The sequence below is a fragment of the Cygnus olor genome, chromosome 3 (genome assembly GCF_009769625.2).
Source record: "Cygnus olor isolate bCygOlo1 chromosome 3, bCygOlo1.pri.v2, whole genome shotgun sequence".
Taxonomy (NCBI): domain Eukaryota; kingdom Metazoa; phylum Chordata; class Aves; order Anseriformes; family Anatidae; genus Cygnus; species Cygnus olor.
This window is the reverse complement of record NC_049171.1, coordinates 68,334,227-68,352,636: the sequence shown is the minus strand read 5'-3', so window position 1 is coordinate 68,352,636 and position 18,410 is coordinate 68,334,227. Positions and strand designations below refer to the sequence as shown.

General features: G+C 44.2%; 1 protein-coding gene across 4 annotated transcripts in view; it reads left to right on the top strand.

Annotated features, from left to right (window-relative positions):
• The first annotated feature begins 962 nt into the window (after window positions 1-962).
• Window positions 963-18,410, top strand: part of AKAP12 (A-kinase anchoring protein 12) — a 42,251-nt gene continuing 24,803 nt past the window's right edge. Inside the window, exons 1-2 of one of the 4 annotated variants that reach the window (XM_040551272.1) lie at window positions 963-1,337; window positions 10,751-10,937. In XM_040551272.1, the coding sequence (XP_040407206.1) occupies window positions 1,236-1,337; window positions 10,751-10,937 (289 nt within the window). In that variant the 5' untranslated portion in view covers window positions 963-1,235. Of the gene's footprint in view, window positions 1,338-10,750; window positions 10,938-13,070; window positions 13,350-18,410 lie in introns of those variants that run through there. The other 3 variants (XM_040551270.1, XM_040551273.1, XM_040551274.1) reach the window with 3 other exon arrangements.

Below are 18,410 nucleotides of genomic sequence, written 5' to 3'. Positions count from 1 at the left end.
ACATCCACGACAGCAGTTTTGTTCTGCTGAAGGCTCTGGTAGGTTCTCGTACTGGCTAAAGGGAGTTGCTGCAGTGGCTTTGTCACTCAATGACTCGGTATGGCCTGATTGCTTTAGGGGGAAAAAAAATGGCCATGTGCAGAGATCAGACAATTTGTAGAATGGATTCTTTTTAAGATAATTATTTCTTTTTTATTTTTTTTTCCCTGAATGAAGCAGTGTTTTGATGAGCGAGGATTGTTTTAAATGTTCTAAGGGAAATTGTATATGGCTGTTGAGTACCTGATATTGATTTGAACTATGAACCCCACAGAGGATGGGCGGATTTGAAGCGCGTGGATCCATTTGGCGCATAGTGGTTGGTGTGCTTTAGTGCGTGTCATTTCCCGGGGGATGCTTTTGGACCAGAGTATTCCTACATACGTGTTGGTCCTGCTCCTGTGTCAGGTCAGGAGAGAGACTACTGCATCGCTTGCTTTGCATGCCGTGTATTCTGGCATGAATTAATACCTGAGGAAAAAAAGAAGAAAAAAAAAGAAAAAAAAAACACGTTTTTTTGTTGTTTTTATCTCCCCCCACCCCGAGGCGGCCTGAGGCACAGGACCCCGCTCGTTTTGCATCGGCTGCAGCCAGGATGCGCCCCCGGCTTCCCGCACAAGGCCCGGCACGGCGGCGATCGAGCCCAGGGCGCCGCCGGCCTGGGGGTCCCCGGGGGCGGGCAGGAGCCCCCCGGGGGTGCGGGGCAGCGCGGCCGGGCGGGGGCCCGGCGCCCCCCGTGGGCGGCGGCTCGGTGCCGGTCCCGGTGCGGTCCCGGTGCGGGCGGGGGGCCAGAAGCGCTGAGTCAGCGCCGCGGGGCGGCCGCCGAGGGCCGGGGGTCGCCCCCGCCCCGAGCGGCCCCGGCGGTGCCCGGGAGAGAGGGGCCGGACCCCGGCGGCGGGGCGGCGGCGGGCAGGGCGCTGCCCCCCCCGGCGCTCCTTATCAGCCCGGCTCGATGCTGCAAGGCGTGTCTGGGGCTCTGCTCATGTGATGGAGCAAGAGGCAGACGGGCGGGGGGACCAGGGGCGGAGGTGATTTTCCTCCCTCTCTCTTTTTTTTTTTTTCCTCCCTTTTCCCTCCCTCCCCTCGCTCCCTAAAGGAGTTCGCGGACAGCCGGGCTCCTTCATTCCCGGCTGCGCCGCCGCCGCCCCCCGAGCCCCCTCCCGCCGCTCGGCCCGGCCCGGTCGCGGGGCAGCGCCATGGGCGCCGGCAGCTCCACCGAGCCGGGGGGCGACGGCGCCGCCGGGACCCCCGGCAGTCCCCCACCGCCGGCGGGGGAAGCGGCGGCGGAGACCGCCAAGGTAAGGCAGGGGGCGGCCGGGGACGGGGGGTTGGGGGGGAGACGGGCGGTGGCAGCTCCCCCGGTGCGGGGAAAGTTTCCTGCGGCCCCTCGGGCACCTGCCGCGGCCGGCGGGGGGGCTCCGGGCCGGGACTGCGCCACGGGCAGCGCCGCAGTCATAAAACGGGCGGCGGGGGCCGGGGGCGAGGGCGGGGGGCGCCGCTTTTGTGTGTGGCCGCGGGGGCTGCGGGGGGAGCGGGGCCGCGCCCAGCCGGGGGGAGAGGGCAGGGGCTGCGCCAGCAGGGCTGGCTGCGGCGGTACCCGGCGCTCCGCAGCCGCTGCGCTCCGCAGCCTTTTTTTTTTTCTGTTGTTGTTAATATTTCTTAATTTTTCCATTTTTCTCCTTCCCCCCCCCCCCCCCCCCCCATCTCTCCCGAGGGTGCGGTGGGAGGCGCGTCGAGGCACAGCCCAGCCCAGCCCGCCCGCGGGGGCTGCAGCACGGAGCCCTCTCCGCGCTGCCCCAAGTTTGTCCCGCTGGCCTCCAGCCTGGGGGTGGTCCCCCCCCCTTCTCCCGACCCTCCCCCGGGCATCTCCGCAGCCCCCCCGGGGCTGGAGGCACGGCCGCGGGCGGTGGCTCTGCCTGCCTTGGGTGCTCGCCGGTGCCGCGGCGCACCGGGGCGGGCGGAGCGGGGGGCAGCCCCTAAAGGGGGGGCTGGGGGCTGGGTACGCGCTATTTTAAACGGAGCCGCCGAAAGAATTGAAAGAAATTCTTTTAAAACATGTCTGGGGGTTAAAAATAGATTATGAATGAACCCATTTATCCTTCTGGAACAGGCGTGTTTAGGGGATTCTGGGACTGAAAGGGAGGTTATGTCCACCGGCGTGTTTACACAGCATCGCCGTGGGGTCAGACGTTGGTTTGTTGGGGGGGGGGAATAATGCGACGTTATACCCAGGCTGCTCGGAGTTTGGGTCCCCGGAGCACGGCCACTCAGAAGTTTCTGTAAGCTGGCGTGTGGGTGTTGTTAGAGCTTGAGAACTGGTTATGACTTTGTTTCTTTGACCTTGTGGTTCAGATTTAACTTTCAAGTTGAATTTCCCATAGTTCCTGGCATCCCCTAGACCTCCTTGTGCGTGTTTTGACAGATTTGAAAACCGCATTGAGAATGAACTTTAAATTAACTGAGATTTATTTTATTTTCTTTTTAACCAAATAAGCGTAAGGGATTGGCGTTGGTTAACAAAATATTTAGCAGTTATGTTGAGCCGTTCTAGAATTCAGATGCTGAAATCTAGACGGCACTGAATTTACAGAGGGCAAGCATTTGGTTAGCATGATTGTTTTAAAATGAAGATAATGTGACTTTCAAGAAGGGACATAATGTTCATAGCCATGTTTATCCAGTTATGGGAACCAAGACAAAAAAAGAGAACACCGCCGATGCTCTTCTCGACTACAGACTATTATTGTTTTTAATGCTGTGGTTTATATCTTCCGCTCTTTAGGAAACATGCTTTCGAATAATTAAATTTTATTATTTAAGTCGAACTGGTTAAAGATGGGGAAGTTCTTTTTGCATTTCACTGCTGTTAGAGTTGTATTACTGCTGCTTTTCTGAAACAGACATTTTTGTCGTCCATTACATTAAATAAAAAGGAAGCTTTAATGAACTTTAGCCCTGCTATTTTTTTTGTATCTCACTTAATCTGTTCTTACTCCAGTGAGAGAGCTTCATGCAGAATTGAGACGTAATTTTTCATAGTTAGCCCTTTGAATTTGAAAATCACCAGATCATGCTATGCCCCTGGAGAAATCTGTCAATGAGCTAATGTGTTTGCAGAATATGCAATAGGGCCGTTTTAAAGGATGGTAATCTTTCTTATGGTTTTCAAATTAAAATGCTCATCACTACCCTCTCTTTTAGAAGAAAAACTCTGAAAACTGGCTTGAGTGTAGTCTAATGTGAGTGAGCCTTGGCAAGTCAATTACAGACGAATTGTCTAGGCAACTATTCTAATGTATAATGTAAAATCTCAGCAGTTGTACTTCTTAGTCACTTAAAATTCCGCAAAATATTTAATCAAGTTTCTTTTGTAACACTTGTATTTTGTACAAGATGAAAACCTGTTTGCTTTTTTTTCCAGAAAGACCAAATTTACAGAAGTCAAGTCATGTCGTTATTCCCCTGTGACTCTTTGGCCAGATACCAGTTCCTGAGGTGTCCTAGTTACTGGAAGGGGGGTCCAGAAACTGTTTCTCACTGTTGCAGCCCAGGAGATGTCAGATGCCCTGTTAAGCACTTGGGCTGCAGTGCTAGAGATGCTTGGGAGCCTTGGGCATGTTGTCTTGGAAGCACTGCAGCTTAAACATAGGCTCTAGGAGTTAGGACCTCAGGTGTTCACCCCATCCTTTCACAGGTTGTTGCTGATTTACACATGCAGCAGCTCCAGGGTTTCCAGCCCAGCATCTTAGTGGGACTTGAAATTGGTGGTGTGATTTCTTGTTTTTTGCTTGCTGTAACAGATCCTTATCGTGCGTAGCCACCCTGCTGTGGGAAGCCCCCTCTGCAGGGAACGGGACATAGCTGGAGGTATTAACCCCTCCCTGTGTCTGAACCAAATCCATCCGACCTGTGAATCAACATCTAACGTCCTGCTGAAATCTGTGGGCAGGGTGTGGTCCCACAGAGGGCTGATCTGATTTAGATATTTCCTGACTGTTTCGGCAGCAATACTTCTTCCCATCCCTTTCTTCCTCCCCTGTCCCTCTTTCCTGCCTTGTCCCATATGATACAGCCCCACCTCATGCTGTGCCTGGTGCTCACCTTACGTTTCCATAAGCCAAGCAAACTCACTAACTCTTCAGGCCAGTCTCTATGCTGGGCCAGTTCCTTGATGGATTCATTTGCCTCGTACAATGCCCAGGTGAGACCTAGAGCCAGGCCAAGGCAAGCACCTGTGGCAGGCAGGAGGGGAAATGAAAACATTTCCACACCAGTGGCAGTGGGCTGGTAGACCATGGTTGAGGTCTCCCTGCCACTCTGTTCTGAGTAACACTGAGGACTGAAGCTTGGTCTGAGAAGGAGTTAACAGATTTCAATAATAATAGTGCTAAAAGTAGGAGCAGGATCTCTTTAGAGAGAGCAGACAAACCTCAGCTGTCCCAGGCTAGCAAAAGCATTGAGATGTCTGCTGGTATGGGTCCTGTGCTTCTGCCTCCTCTCCAGCCTGGGTGCCTGCAGCTTCTCCGGGCTGCTTCTGGCACTCAGCAAGCTCATTCAGCGAGTTAACCCCATAGGAAGCTGTTCAGCTGCTTTGGCAAGACTGATCTCTGCCAATTTATCGAGGTACAGCGGGTGGAGGGAGCAGGCCAGACCTGGGTGACACCTCTCTGGGTGGCAGCGAATGGCTAGATCAGTGCTGTCATCTTCACCTTGTGTGCTCATCTCTGTCCATAACAGTGATGCCCCTCTCACCCAACCTCCCATTCTGATGCTGAGATTCAAAAGAGGGACTGGGAAGAGGTGCTGGCCTGCTGCCCCTTGGAGCAGTGCCCTCTGGGGCCCTGTGGGGAGGGAACCGACTGCAAGCTGCAGGGTCTGTGAGAGGAAAGCTGTGTCATGCTACGAACATCTGAGCCAGAGCAAGTGTGATCCACCCCGTTTTTGTCTTACTTAGAAGTTCAGGGCACTAGTTTCAATACAGGTACCTTTTTGTGGCCCTGCTGAGAAAGCAGAGAGCTGTGTAGGAACAGCTACCTGCCACTACGTGGGGAAACTTTTAAAGGTAGGATGCAGGGGAAGAAAAAAAAAAAAAAAGCCTGGCAGAGCAACAAGCTATTCTTGCAGCAAAATAGAGGTTTGGCAAAGATAGCCTTCTGCGGGAATTCTGATGGCTTTTAAAACTTTGTGTGGTGAATTCCTGGCTTGCTCCCATGCAAGGGCCCCGGCTCAAGAGCAGTGATCATTCAAGCCGTGTTTTCTGGATAATTCCTATTTCTGAGTAGTAACTTGATTACGCTACCTGCCTTGTAATGAGAGCAAGTGTCTGCGAGACAGTAAATATTTGGAACCCTCTCTTCTAAAGAGGTTACCAGCTGAGATGTCAGAATGTCTTATTGTCTGAATGCATGACAAATAACAGCTGTGACAGACTTACATCTGCTGTTTAAACAACTGTGTGCTGGTGACGGGGCTGAGTCAGCCTGCAAATACAAGCAAGTCGTATGTTAGCGATGTGGTAAAACTCAGCTTAATCAAGTACCAGAGGAAAGTCCCTAAACAGCATCTCTAAGAGCCCTGGTTAAAAAGCACTTGAGTTTGAAGCCTTTGGTCTGAATGGTGTGGGTGAGGCTGCAGGGTGCTCCCGGTACAGCGGGGGCTGATTCCTTCCGAGTCCTCTTCAGACCTGGAAGGAAGACAGTTGTGTCGTTTTGTGGTGATGTTTGGAGTTTGGCCCATGCCTGTGGAGTGGCTTGGGAGAAAGCATAAAGGCGCTTAATTGAAAATATGCACAGTGGAAATTGATGACATGGATCCACTGAAAGTGTGAAATAGCCCTCTAATCATCTAGGAGATAAGAGGGAGGTGGTAGAGGGAGTGTCCAGGCACTTTGAAGGCCAGGGAAGGCAATTAGCTTGTGTTTGATGTGACAGAGAAGCTAAAGAGATGCAGTGAGGAGCAATGCGGCCTTTGAAAGTCACTCTGGTTGGAAATGCAAGCCATGTGTTTAGTTACTGAAACAAGAGTAACCTGCTTTGTGCTCTGTCCTTCTGACCGTGTCGTGGTGGTGTCCTAGGATTGCTATGCAGAGAGAGCTGAGAGATGAGACCGAGGAAGGAGCTCATGTTGGTTCCAGCTTAGGGTATGGACCTGAATGGCAGGCTGGGAGGAGCACTTCACAACTTGCAAAAAGATCATGGTGACGATTTGGGAATAAAAACCAGGCTTCGTTTTAGCCAAGTGGATTTCAAGGTTAGTCATCCATAAGGAGATGTCACAACTAAGACAGTTAGGAGAGAAGAGGCTTGATCCAAGGGAATAAAAGGTAAGGAGAAGGCTCTTGACTTTGTCTGCAGGAGACATTACCCAGACAAAAGATACTGAAACTAAGTATGTTCTTACGTGCCTTGACAGAAGGCCTTATTCTGCATCTCCACCTGGAATTTGTAACGTCCCATGAACCTCTAGTCCTTAGCTAATGCAAACCAAGACGAACTGCTGTGAACAAAGAACTAGAATGACCTAAATTCACTTGTGTTTTTTTTTAGTGTTGCTCTTTGAAGATCTTTTTAATGATGCAGTGTGTGTAAGGAGCTGACCTCCTGAGCTGACCAACAGTGCTCTAAGCTTCCCAAAGTTTTGAAATCCAACTTCAGAAAAAATATTAGAGACGTTTATGTTAGTTTGCTCAGTTGTTCAGACAGCTGGATCTGGCTATTTCAGTAATCTCACGTAGAATCAGTGTAGTGGCATTAACAGAATGAGGCAAAATTAACCCTGGTGCATTTGGGCCCGGTATGAGGAATCCTTGGAATGATTTGGGTCTGGTACAAGGAATGTTGGGAATGACGGTGATCCGTGGTGGGGGGAAGAAGCTGGGTACTGCTAGCCCCGTGGTGAATAGTGAATGAGCGTACGAAGCATGCTCAAACGTACAACAAGCAGTCAGGGGCCTTCTGTTAATCCACATCTCGTGTGGTTCTTTATCTTTCTTTATACGTTTATAATGGTGTATGCATTTACTGAAGTCTAACGGTTGGGCTCAACACTACCTGACAAGTGGAGCAGAAGCCACTGTAGGCATGGGCAACAAGCGGTATGCATTTTAGTCTCATTAGCTGCGTACCAGCGCTTGGCTTCCACCTTTGCGGTGGGTATGAGGCAAGTCTTTAAAAATTGCTTGCATGATTTATGGCGGTGGCATGACAGGAGCAGAAGTGTTACATCACTGATGGTCCTTTGTTTTGAGAATGATCAAGCTGAAGGACCAGTGAACTGGATAACCAAGTCTTTTCAGTTTCTCCTGCATTTATGAGACAACACATTCATAAGTTAATTCATAACCCAAGGAGAGAGAGATGAGTGAATGCCACAGAAACCTGATAAATACTGATAAATGCACCAAGAGTAATGTCTCATTACCTGTAGATAAACACAGAGCTAAATAATGAGACTCCCAATATTGTTAATTTTTGTCTTTAAGATTTTCACCCATCTCTCTAAACTTTGACTTCATATTTGTCTAAGCTTTATAATTATTCTCAATGGAATTAAGAACACAGCTGAATAAATTGGACATAATTGGTCTAAACTGTGGTTCAGATCCCTTCAGAGAAATGAAGCAGTTAATGTGAGTGAAAATTGAAATTAGTTTCTTTCACAAACTAATGCAGTGGGACAGACTGCAATGACCCGCATAAAAAGCCTGAGCAAACTTTCTTAAAAAAAGAAAAAAGTTCTCTGTTTTAAAACTATGCTGTTGTATCCCTTCATGTTACAAATGCCCCAGCCCCTGAAGACGCATATTTTATTCTCCTTTGTATGTGTTTTAATTTGTGAAAAAATACTTTATTGGTTTTGATAATCTATTCAATTATTTAAAGTAGAACACTTGATGTGAAAATTTAAATTTGCCTTCCTGTGGCCAAGAATCACATCAAACTCCTGTCCTAGAGATTGGTCTAAAACAGTCACTGTTCCCTGGAAGGGCTGGGCTGTACTGCAGATCTGGTCAAATTTGAAAATACTGAGTTTTTCATATATTTACAGCTTTCTTGGTTTTGAATCATGTGTCCTGCTTTCTAAACTGAATTTATGGACAGAGTAAATACTGGTTATAATTCTACCAGCTGATAGTAAAAACAGCTTCTAGTCTTACATCTAGCAATGTTCTTACATTTCCTTCTGTTCTTCACACTGGGAAGTATCATAGCATTTACAGATCGAAAGCATAATCTGCTTTAGTCACTGGTTCAGTGATTTCTGGATTTTGGTTATATATCTTTGGGTTAATACATAGTCTCTGTTTTCCTGAATGAATTGTGACTGTAGAATAAATTCAAGGCTGGGGAAATGTTAGCTATGGTAATAATTAATATTTCCTTGTTACACGGAGGGATCAATTTAAGGAGGAGACAAGTGGCACTGCATTGGGGTACCTAGTTCCTTTATACCACATCATCCTTACAGAGTCCATAGATTGTGTCTATTCATGTAGTTAGGGACTTACACAAATGGTAGATTTTAAGTATATGTCTATCTAAGTACATTTGTCAATATGACTCTAGCTTTAAAATGGTTTGACTGGGGGAAGTTTGAAAAGAAAGGGAAGGAAGTTTTTTGAACAAGGTGAGGAGTGCTAAAATATTCAGTGCTGTTGCCTTTCTTGTGAGTTCAAAGAGTTGTTGGTGCTAATTCTGAGGGTGTCACCTCAAAATAACCATCCGTGGATGGTTAGCTAAGTGCCATTAGAGCCAGTAAACTAAGGTTGTTCCTGTGTTTGCAGGGCTAACAGTCTTCTTAAAAGAATGAATGACTAAAATTTATTATATGTATTAAAGGAAAAGTCCTTTAATAAGTTTGTAATGAAGAATCTCAAAGTACTTTAAAAAAAAAAAAAAGCCTGTTATTTTCTGTGTCTATTTGTTATTAGTCTTTGGCTGTTACTATTCAATTAATCCTGTGTGCAATCGCAGAAGAGCGACTCAGATTTTACATCCCTTTGTTCAGTTCTGTGGCATTTTTATTTCTTCTGAGTTCCTGTGTTTTAGATTTATGAAAAGGATGATGTGAGAAGTGGGAGCACAATCTGAGTGTTGAGCCATTCCGTATTTCTTCTATTTAATATCTGGTCTCAGCATGTGAAAACTCTGAAGCCAGATTATTCCATCTGTGGTATTGGCAGTAGAGCCGAATGGTGTCCTTTTTCGTGAGGTGGATTATGTGGCTGTGAAAGGCAGCTTTGAGGAGTGCAGTAACGCCAGGTGGAAACAATTTGGCTTAATTAAGGGCTTCTGAACTGGAGATTGGGAACCCTAATGCAGGCTCCTTTGCCTGTGGAAGTAGGTGCAGCGCTTTCCTCAGATCTGACCTGGCATGTGAATAGGTAGTTGAAGGATAAGAGGAAAAGCCTTTTGCCTGGCACTTCGCATGTTGATTTGGAATTCCACTGCAGCAGGCTAATTGCTAATAAAAATAAATAAATAGGTCTGCCCATTCAGAAGCTTGTTTTAGCGGCTTTTTGGAAGATACTCATCAAGTGTGTCATCTTTCTGATCCCAGTTTGGTGCTTCAAGCGTTTGGATGTTGCATTACATTGGAAAATGGGATGCATCTGTGGTTCCTTCATATAATTAACAGGTCTTCAATGCCAGCATTTTGGGAATACAGCTGAGTAATAAGAAAATGATATGTAATTAAGGTCTGCTGTTCCACCAGAGGAACTTTAAACTTGCACTTCAGGAGCAGAGATTTGAGATGTGGTTAATTAGTTGAAGCAGCTTCTGTTGGAAGGGAATGTGATCAGTTGGAAAGCTAGTCAATTAAACAAATAAAGTGTGAGGAAGCTTTTCTTATGACCACAACATTTCATACTTCTGGAAGTACATTTTATTTTAAAAGTATCTCCCTTGTTATATGGCAAGCCTATAGAAATTCTGGAAGTGATTAAAATGTATCAAATGTAGAAGCTGAGAGTTTTTTCCCTCCTATTGGCACATATAGGAAAAAAGTTTCAAATGTTATAGTGAGGAGTCCCAAAGTATTGTAAACTTCTTTTTCCCCTGTAAGAATAAGCTCTACCTAATAACTGAGGCCCCAAAACTCTAGTTTTAATCCTAGTTTCATTAAATTTCCTCATGGGATTTATGTGTACATGTTCGGCTTTCTGTCCCAAATAGTTAATTTTCTTTGCAATTGTACTGTTTATGATCACAAGATAAGCACGTCAGCAGAGGAGCCATACCAAAGGCCAAAATGTAGACAGGATTCCTGCACATATAGGAGCAATTGTGCCAGACACTTTGAAGAATGAATCTAGCTAATGGAAAGATATTTTTCACGTTATCCTGAAGCTTTCCTTCATGCTAGAAGGAATGCTAGAAATGTATTTTTACACAAGGTTATAGGCCGTTGTCTGTAAAACTTTCTTCATCCATGCATCTCATGCAGCAGAAGAATACAATAAATAGTCCCAGATTATATTGTGTATTTTTTTCCTCACAGAAGTACTTTGATTTATTAAAGCTAATAACCTTGAGAAGGAGCGATGCTGCACAGAAGTAATTTCTTCCCTAAATGCTTGCACGTATATAAGTGGAATGAGAACAAAAGAACAATGTTCTGTGCAAAAAAGGCTGACCCGGTACTGATGTTACTTTTCTTTCTTCATCTTTCTCCTCTGCTACCATCCTTCATCCAATACTTGGCTGCCCAGGTTTTAGATGCGAGTTTACCAGTACCTGATGTTAATGAAGACAACTTGGAGCTTGATGCCCCACCACAGGAGCCCCAGCAGCCAGGAGCTGTCACAACGCCTCAGGAGCTGAATGGGCAGCAGCCAGAGGTGGCTTCACCAATCCAGGAACCTCCTGGACAGCAAGCAGAGGCCCTTGTAACAGATGGTAAGTAAAAATCTGGGTTCAACGGACTGATCTTAGAGGTCTGGATGCTGAGCAGGATAAGTTGAAATGGGACTCAGCTGGCCATCTCATTGTGAATGGAGAGTTTCTCAGGTTATCTGTTGGTTGCTCAAGTGCTTCTTCTAGGGTGTTTTATTGGGATGCATTTTCTTTATAGAAGATTTTAGACAACAAACGAGTTGGGGCTGATGCTGTCAGTGCTACAGGATGCTATCCTTTCTGTCTTTGAGGTGCTTCCTTTTCCTTAGTGGGAGCCTGCAGTGCCTCTGCTTGCTTGCTACCAGTTGCTCGAGCATTCACCTGAGGGAACAGCTCAATTTTTTCTTCCTGTGTTAGGAGTTTATGCTGCATAGGCATATCCCTTCTTTCATAGGGTAGAAATCCTATTATATTCATTAATGATATTAATATTAATCACAGACTGGCTGAGGTTGGCAGGGCCCTCTGGAGGTTACCTGGTCCAACCTCCTGCTTGAGCAGGGCCATCTCGAACAGGGTGCCCAGGAACCATTTGAACTGTCAGGAGGAAGGGACAGGCTGCTAATCCCTTGGCTTGGTTTTGCTTAAAGCTCTCTTTCAAACTGCTTTTAGTCAGACTTGCATTTTGACACCCGCCCCCCCACTCTCCCCCCAAATCTTTCTCACAGGGGCCCTGTCCTCACCAGCCTCTTGCTCCTGCCCCTTCCCGGCCCTGGGCGGCATCGGCTGCAGAGGCCTAGCAGCAGGCTGACCTCCTTGGCGTTGGTAGAGGAACGCTGTAAAACTGTGATGTGGCATGTTTTGTCTTTCACTGGTTCCCCTTTAAAGCTTTACTCTTGAGAGGATAGGTATGAGAGAGGATACTCAACAACGTCACAAAGGAGGAGAAAATACCTGATGTTTTGAAGTAGATTTTGTGTTGGCATTCAGCTTCTGAATCAAGTAATAGAAGAGGTCTTTAAAAGGGCGTGGATTTCAACTTAACAATCAAAGTAATCTTTGTTGAATAATTATGGGTTGTAGCTTTGGTTGTATTGGAATTGTGTTCTTAAGGCATATAAAGAAGAAGAGGTGAGAAGCTCCATTAGATGTAGATGACTATAGGTGACAAAATGCGTGATGCTTTATGAATATGGATAGTATTAGGAATTCGTACTTGAATAGATTGCCCCAAAAGGCTTTACTTTCTTTAATCTCCCTCATGTTGTTGCATGATGTTGCTGTTTATTTGGGATTTATCTCACTATTGTCAGTGGAACCAAGCCTTCAATCAAAAATCAAGGTTCGATCTTAAAGTATCTTTTATTTTTTATTTAAAAAAAAAAAAAAAACACCTTTACGGCAATACAGCATATATTTTCTGGTAGCAGTAGCAGAAAATCACACCATCCAGAAGACAAAAACTGTCTGGTAAAGCACTGAAAAGCTAGTTCTTCAAGTGAAAATGACATTTAGATATCCATCATTGTTCATATCAATCCTCTGGACCTTTCAGTGTCTGGTCCACATGTCCTTTAGGCAGGTGAAAAAGGGTGGGGATGGTATCTTTTAAATGCTCCATGAGGAGAAATCTCTCCATCCAAGGAAATAAATCATCGTAGCTCTACAGTTCTTCGTGTTACCCACCCAAAAGTGACTGTCAATATGCAAAGCAGCAAATGATTCGCTATGGATAAACAAAAGGGTTTAATAAGCTTTTTTGATTATGAGGACTAAATTACCTAGGGATATTAACAAGCACATATTGAGATATCAGCTTGGTCTGGATGTCTCGTGGCTGCTTCAAAACCATTTAAAAAGTTGGGAATGAAGCAGTCTGTTTTAAAAGTGATTATTTCTTACTGCAAAGCTGAAGTTTCCTCTCTTAAGGAGGAAAAAAAAAGTGCTTGAATTGAAAGGTATCCAGACAAATACTTCAAAGTATAATTATTTTAATTACCAGCAGTGAAGCGATGGAAAGAGAATAGTTAAACTGTATTTCTGCAGCCTGCAAACACTTCCAGAACCTCGCATGAGGTTTGGTAGCCAGCAATTGGTGCTGGAGCAGACGAGGGGAGGGATCCAGGTCCTTATGGCGCATCACGTGCGCCCAGCCCACCCCCAAGTTGCTTTTTGCTCCCTTAGTTGTGCAGCAAACAGCTGAGGAGGGAATGGTCCACCAAGAGCAGCTGCCAAGTAAGAGAGGCTGTGGAAGCACGGCTTCAATCTGCCTTTCTCATCAGACAGACGAGGCTTCACGCGCTCTCGTTGAGGCAAGAGGCTGCTCTGCTGCACGCTCCCCATGCTCAGGCTGCTCCAGACGAATAAATATCAGGAACCTCATACTGTGAGAAGGAAGTTTCTTATTATTAGTGTAATTTAAAAATGCTGGGGACCATAACAATCACAGGTAAGGCAGTGTGGCATTGCTAAAACGTAAGCACATTCCTCTTTTTTTTTTCCTTTTTCCCCCCTTTCTGCTGGTTAGTGCCTGGCTTTGCGTGTGTGACATCTGGTGACTTTGTGTTGCAGTGGTTTTATGACTTGCTGGGGTGGGGCGAGCTGTGGTGTGCATGCTGGAACGCTCCTTGGGCTCTCAGAAGTATTGTTTTACTTTTGATAGATTTCCTGGCGGCGTAGTTGGAGTTAAAAGGTCTGCTTTAAATATTTTATCAAAATGAGAACCATTTCACAGTGAAGGCTGCTGAAATTTTAAAACTTCTTGTCACTTCAATTGCATGTTTGAAGTGGCACTTGTAATACAAGACTTTTATAAACTAGAGGACGCTTACTTTTTTTCTGCAGTATTGGACTGTGACAAAGGGTCTGAAATTGAGCAGCAACAATCAAGAGTTACAATGCTTTTTATTTCTTGATTAAGAAAAAATAGCATAATGCAGTAAAATATCTTACAGGCTAAATACAGTCAAAAGTGAGGAAATGGAGAAGTAAGCATCATTTAGGTATTGTAAAAAATACTTGCATGAGAGAAGTTAAGCTGTTATGCTTTTTTATTAATTATAATGAAGCAAAAATCCAGAGGAGATTAACACCGTGGCATGGGGGTGGGTGTGTGGATCCCAGTACGATTCCAGCCAGGGATATCAAAATCTTGATGTTGTATATGTAGGACTCTATGCATCTTGTTTAAGAAAGTAGTGCACGAGCCACTGACGTGTTTGAGCTAACACCATAAACTAATTGGGCTTTCTGAAAAGATAATACTATTTGCAGGAGTGAAAAGCTAAAAGGAAAAAATCTCGTGCTGCTGCTTTTACATAAGCTTTTGTCTTTATCTGGAAGCAAAGTGGTACTACAATTTTTGTACTTAAAAAAACCCAAAAGCTTAGTTTTCCATAAAGGTAACTAATTTGCATCAGAACTTCCCTCAGACTGATGTGTCTCTTGTAATTTAGTTAATCTTTTTTTATTGCCTTGTATGAATATTTGTTTGTTTGCTTTTATCTTGTTTGCTGGCATTAGTGATCCAATTCCCCAAATAGTGGGGGCTTATTCATGCAAAGTACTCTAGTGTTACAATGCATACTGACAACAAAGCCTGCAGAAGTCCAGCTCCATTTGGAGCTGACCCTGGGGAGGACTGTACGTGATTTGAATCAGTTAGTAGGGGAGGAGATATCCTACTGCTGTTTACAATAGGGTTTTCATTAAACTTGATGTTTAATGAGCTTATCACATGCTGAGTCTCTTTCCTCAAGGGTTCTGTATTTTTTTATTTCCTTTTATTGTTAGTATTTAAAGGTTAAACTGTTTTTCAAAAGCAATTTCTTCATAGGGTTGCACAGTTTGATCATCTGAGGTTTTCTTTATTAAATAATTCTTGTGGAAACTTAGATTTTCACTGTAGCACAACTGCTTCTGTAGTATACTTTGCAAGAAGTGCATCTAGCTCATGGTATGCGTTATCATTCTTTGAAGGGACAGAGTGTGTTTCCTTATTGGTAAGCGGGAGTGTATTAAGCTATCATTTGTCTGATTAGCATAGCTAAAGCTAAAACTCCTTTGTTTGTGTGTGTCATCCTTTATGCAGATGCTTTGACAAAGAAAACTTCCAATCTGTTTCCCATTGTGCATTTTCATTAGTCATTAGGGGCTCTCAAAAATGTCACAACAACTACTAAGCCATGTTGCTTATCCCTTCCTTGCTCTTAGCAGAGCAGCTATTTTTCTCAAATAACCCAGTGCATCTGTCTTAGGTTTAGTGAATACATTCTATTTTAAAAAGCAAAACAAAGTCGCAGAACATGAGACGCGGATGGTATGGATAACCATGAAATTTCATAAATATTTGCAGCGTGCTGGTCTGGTTCACAAGCAGAACAGCTGGACTAGTTTGAGAGCAGTTTATTATCGTGAGTTCGTTTAATGAAGAATCTGTAAATACAGTAACTGTATATCCAAGCCACACTTAATGACCTTTTTTAAAAAAAAAAAAAATTGTAGAATCTTAACTACTGTTTTTTGAACTTAGTGCTGTTTTTTGAAACATTGAACTGAACGAAGAAATATCTTAATCTTGAATGAATGAAATTTATAACATCCCACGCTGGAATCTGAGAACTTAGTCTCTAGGTTGGAGCAGACAAGTACAGCTAAAGCATGAACTTCTAAAAATAAAAGGTTTATGAGGAATGTTTTAGCATTGCAGCGGAAATGATCATGCTTTCGTTTGGTTTCTTTCGTATGAGGTTATGTGTGATGTCCTTTTTGGGGACATTGTTTTTGCTTTCTGAAGGAGTCCTAAGCCATGAAAAATTACAGCTGTTTTGCAACTTTTTCCTTCTTTCTCTTTTTTAAAAGAGACACAAAAGTATGTGAAAACTTAAGACTTAACTCTTTGGTTGCCTCCCAAGTACCAGAGGATTGAAGACTGAATTTAAGGGGACTTGTTAATGCTTTGACAGAAGAATAGGATTAGAAAGCTCATGAATTGCAATTATGCACTGTGAAATTTATGTGAAATCTTTGTAAATCCTTCTTTTTTATTTAATTTTTCAGAAAGAAACCTTTCCCCACAATTAACACCGTGAGTCAGTCCTTAGAAATAATTGAGCGAATAGAATCGGGAGGGAAGAAGTGTGTGCTTTCCATTGGAGAAATATTTATACATAGAAGCAGAAACATAAATATCATGAATAGTAGGGAAAGGAAGCAAGAATCTGAAATATTGTCAAGAAGCAGCAGTTGTACAGATTTTGGTACGTTAAACTGTGTAGTTAAAAGCAACAACAAAATCCCCACCTTTGTTAGAAATGTACCACCTGGACATACTCCTGCTTAATTCTGTTACTGTTGGGGGTGGGGGGGTGGCTTTTTTGTTTGATTTACTGAAATTCATCACCTGAAATTTGAGGTCGAAGGAATTGAGGAATAATGTTCGATTCTTGCACACTGTGATGAAAACCCAAAAGCACAGCTTGCTTTTCGTTGTTGTTTAGGTATTCAATTTCGCTAATAATCCCCAATAGATAACTTGTTCCAAATAAACCTGATTAGGGTAGGTTTTCTGTAGCTGTTGTTGTTTCAAACCACGTATTTTAATTACTGCTTCTCCATTTGTATCAGTTCTTGTCTTCAAATATTTCTGCTAATAATTAGAAGAATTGTGCCATTAAGGAAAAATGCATTTAACGAATGAAAGCTTGGTGTTAAGCGTGAAATATCAAGGACACTCGGTTCAAATTCTTCTTTAAATTACGTTCTCCTGTATCACTGCCACGTGAGCTTTAGAGCAGTAGGTGTTCTGCACAAGTTGTATTTGTGGCAAATTCCCAGGTACAATGGAGGCAAATGATTCTGAAATCACCCCTCGGCTCTGTGGCTTCAGTTTTCCTTCTTGCTTAAGCAAGCCTACCAAGGATATTGTGTATGTGACTACAGGCAGGGTCTGGCCTCGAATACTTAAACATCGAATAAAAGAAAACAAAACAACAACGTGAAAAAGTCCTCTGGAGTCTCTCAGTGGCCAGTTGGGTTTGAAACACGGGGTGCAGGGTGTGTGTGACATCCATCTGATAGATTTAGAATGCAGGGAATTCATGGAAAAAATCCAGCACAGCACTGCAAATCCTTAGGGGGAGAAGTCAACCAGCTCCAGATGTTGACATGGTTGACTGCGAGCACATGAAGTGCTGCGGATTTAACTCTTGCAGTCAGAGAGCTGCTTTTCCCTCTGGCAGCTACCAGCAGAGGAACACGTTTGCACTTCTGGAGAGAGGCGAGATTGTGGGAGCAGTGAAGTCACACTGCCACAGTGGCTCTCAGCCTGCTAAAACAGAAGTGCTATAAATTCATTTCATTTTGAATGGAACGAGTTAGGAAGTAGTCTGAGAACATTAATTTTCCAACGTCTGATCAGTATACTTCTCATAAAAATGCAAATAAATTCTCACTATGGACTAAGCTACCTAAAGAAATTTGGGGGACGGGGGGTAGGGACCAAGCACTTCTCATTATACAAGGCCTTCAATATCATATGTTTCCTTTGGGATAAAAGAGACCACTTGTAGTGGTTAAAAACACAAATGGCACCTTGATTCAATTTTAAAATATTTGAAAGTGTGACTGGTACGTAAGTAGTTAAAGTGGAATTTCAGCTCTAGTTCTTAGCCACAGTGGATTTAAATAGCGAAGTGGATCAATGTTATGATATGACCTATGATTTTTTTTATCATTGCCTCTGGATATAGCTTTATTGCACTGTTTTTCTTCGTGAGCCAGTAGCTCATGCAGCTCTACCCCAGGACAGACCTGAAGAAACTGCGTCCATAAGTGTTTTACTAGGCTTTTTTCTATTAAAAGAAGTATTTTGATGAAGATCTCCTGTGTTTCTTAAAGATACTTTCAAATTCAATAAATTCATTCACAAAGAGCTAGGTGCCCTGCCAAAATACCTGTGGCAGTGACGTGCTGCAGTGCTCTGAACAATACCTTGTGTGAGTAACTTCCAAATGGAGTTACTCATTGTTTGTTTTGCATTCAGAAGTGCCCTGAAATGTTTGAGCACCAAGAATGTCATTAATAAAAACGTCATTGAAGAATCCAACTGCCAAAGAAAGAGCAAGTTCAGCATGTACAGTTGGCTTCTCAGGTCTTCTGTTTACTACGTGCCCATGGGGTAGAGAAGTACCCTTTGTCACCTTGCAGAAGCATCGCTTGGGTATGCATCACACTGCAGCTTGTCACCAAGCAGTGGCAGCATGCGAGGCAGCTGTCTGGAATGGCATCACCCCGCTCAGCGCTGAGGAAGGGTATTGGAAATGGACTTGGTTGAAAGGGGCTGGTGCAGTGATTTCAATGGGAAAGAGCAGAAGGAAGCAGGTGAAGCAGAGACTGGGAACAACAGCAGCATGTCACTTGGCAGCTGGCATCCAGGCTCTGTGTTACCTTGTGGGCGCAATACCCACTGCGTGTGCTATGAGGGAGTGATGCAGAAGTGATGTGTGTAGCATAGCTGCAGCTTTTCTGACTGGTATT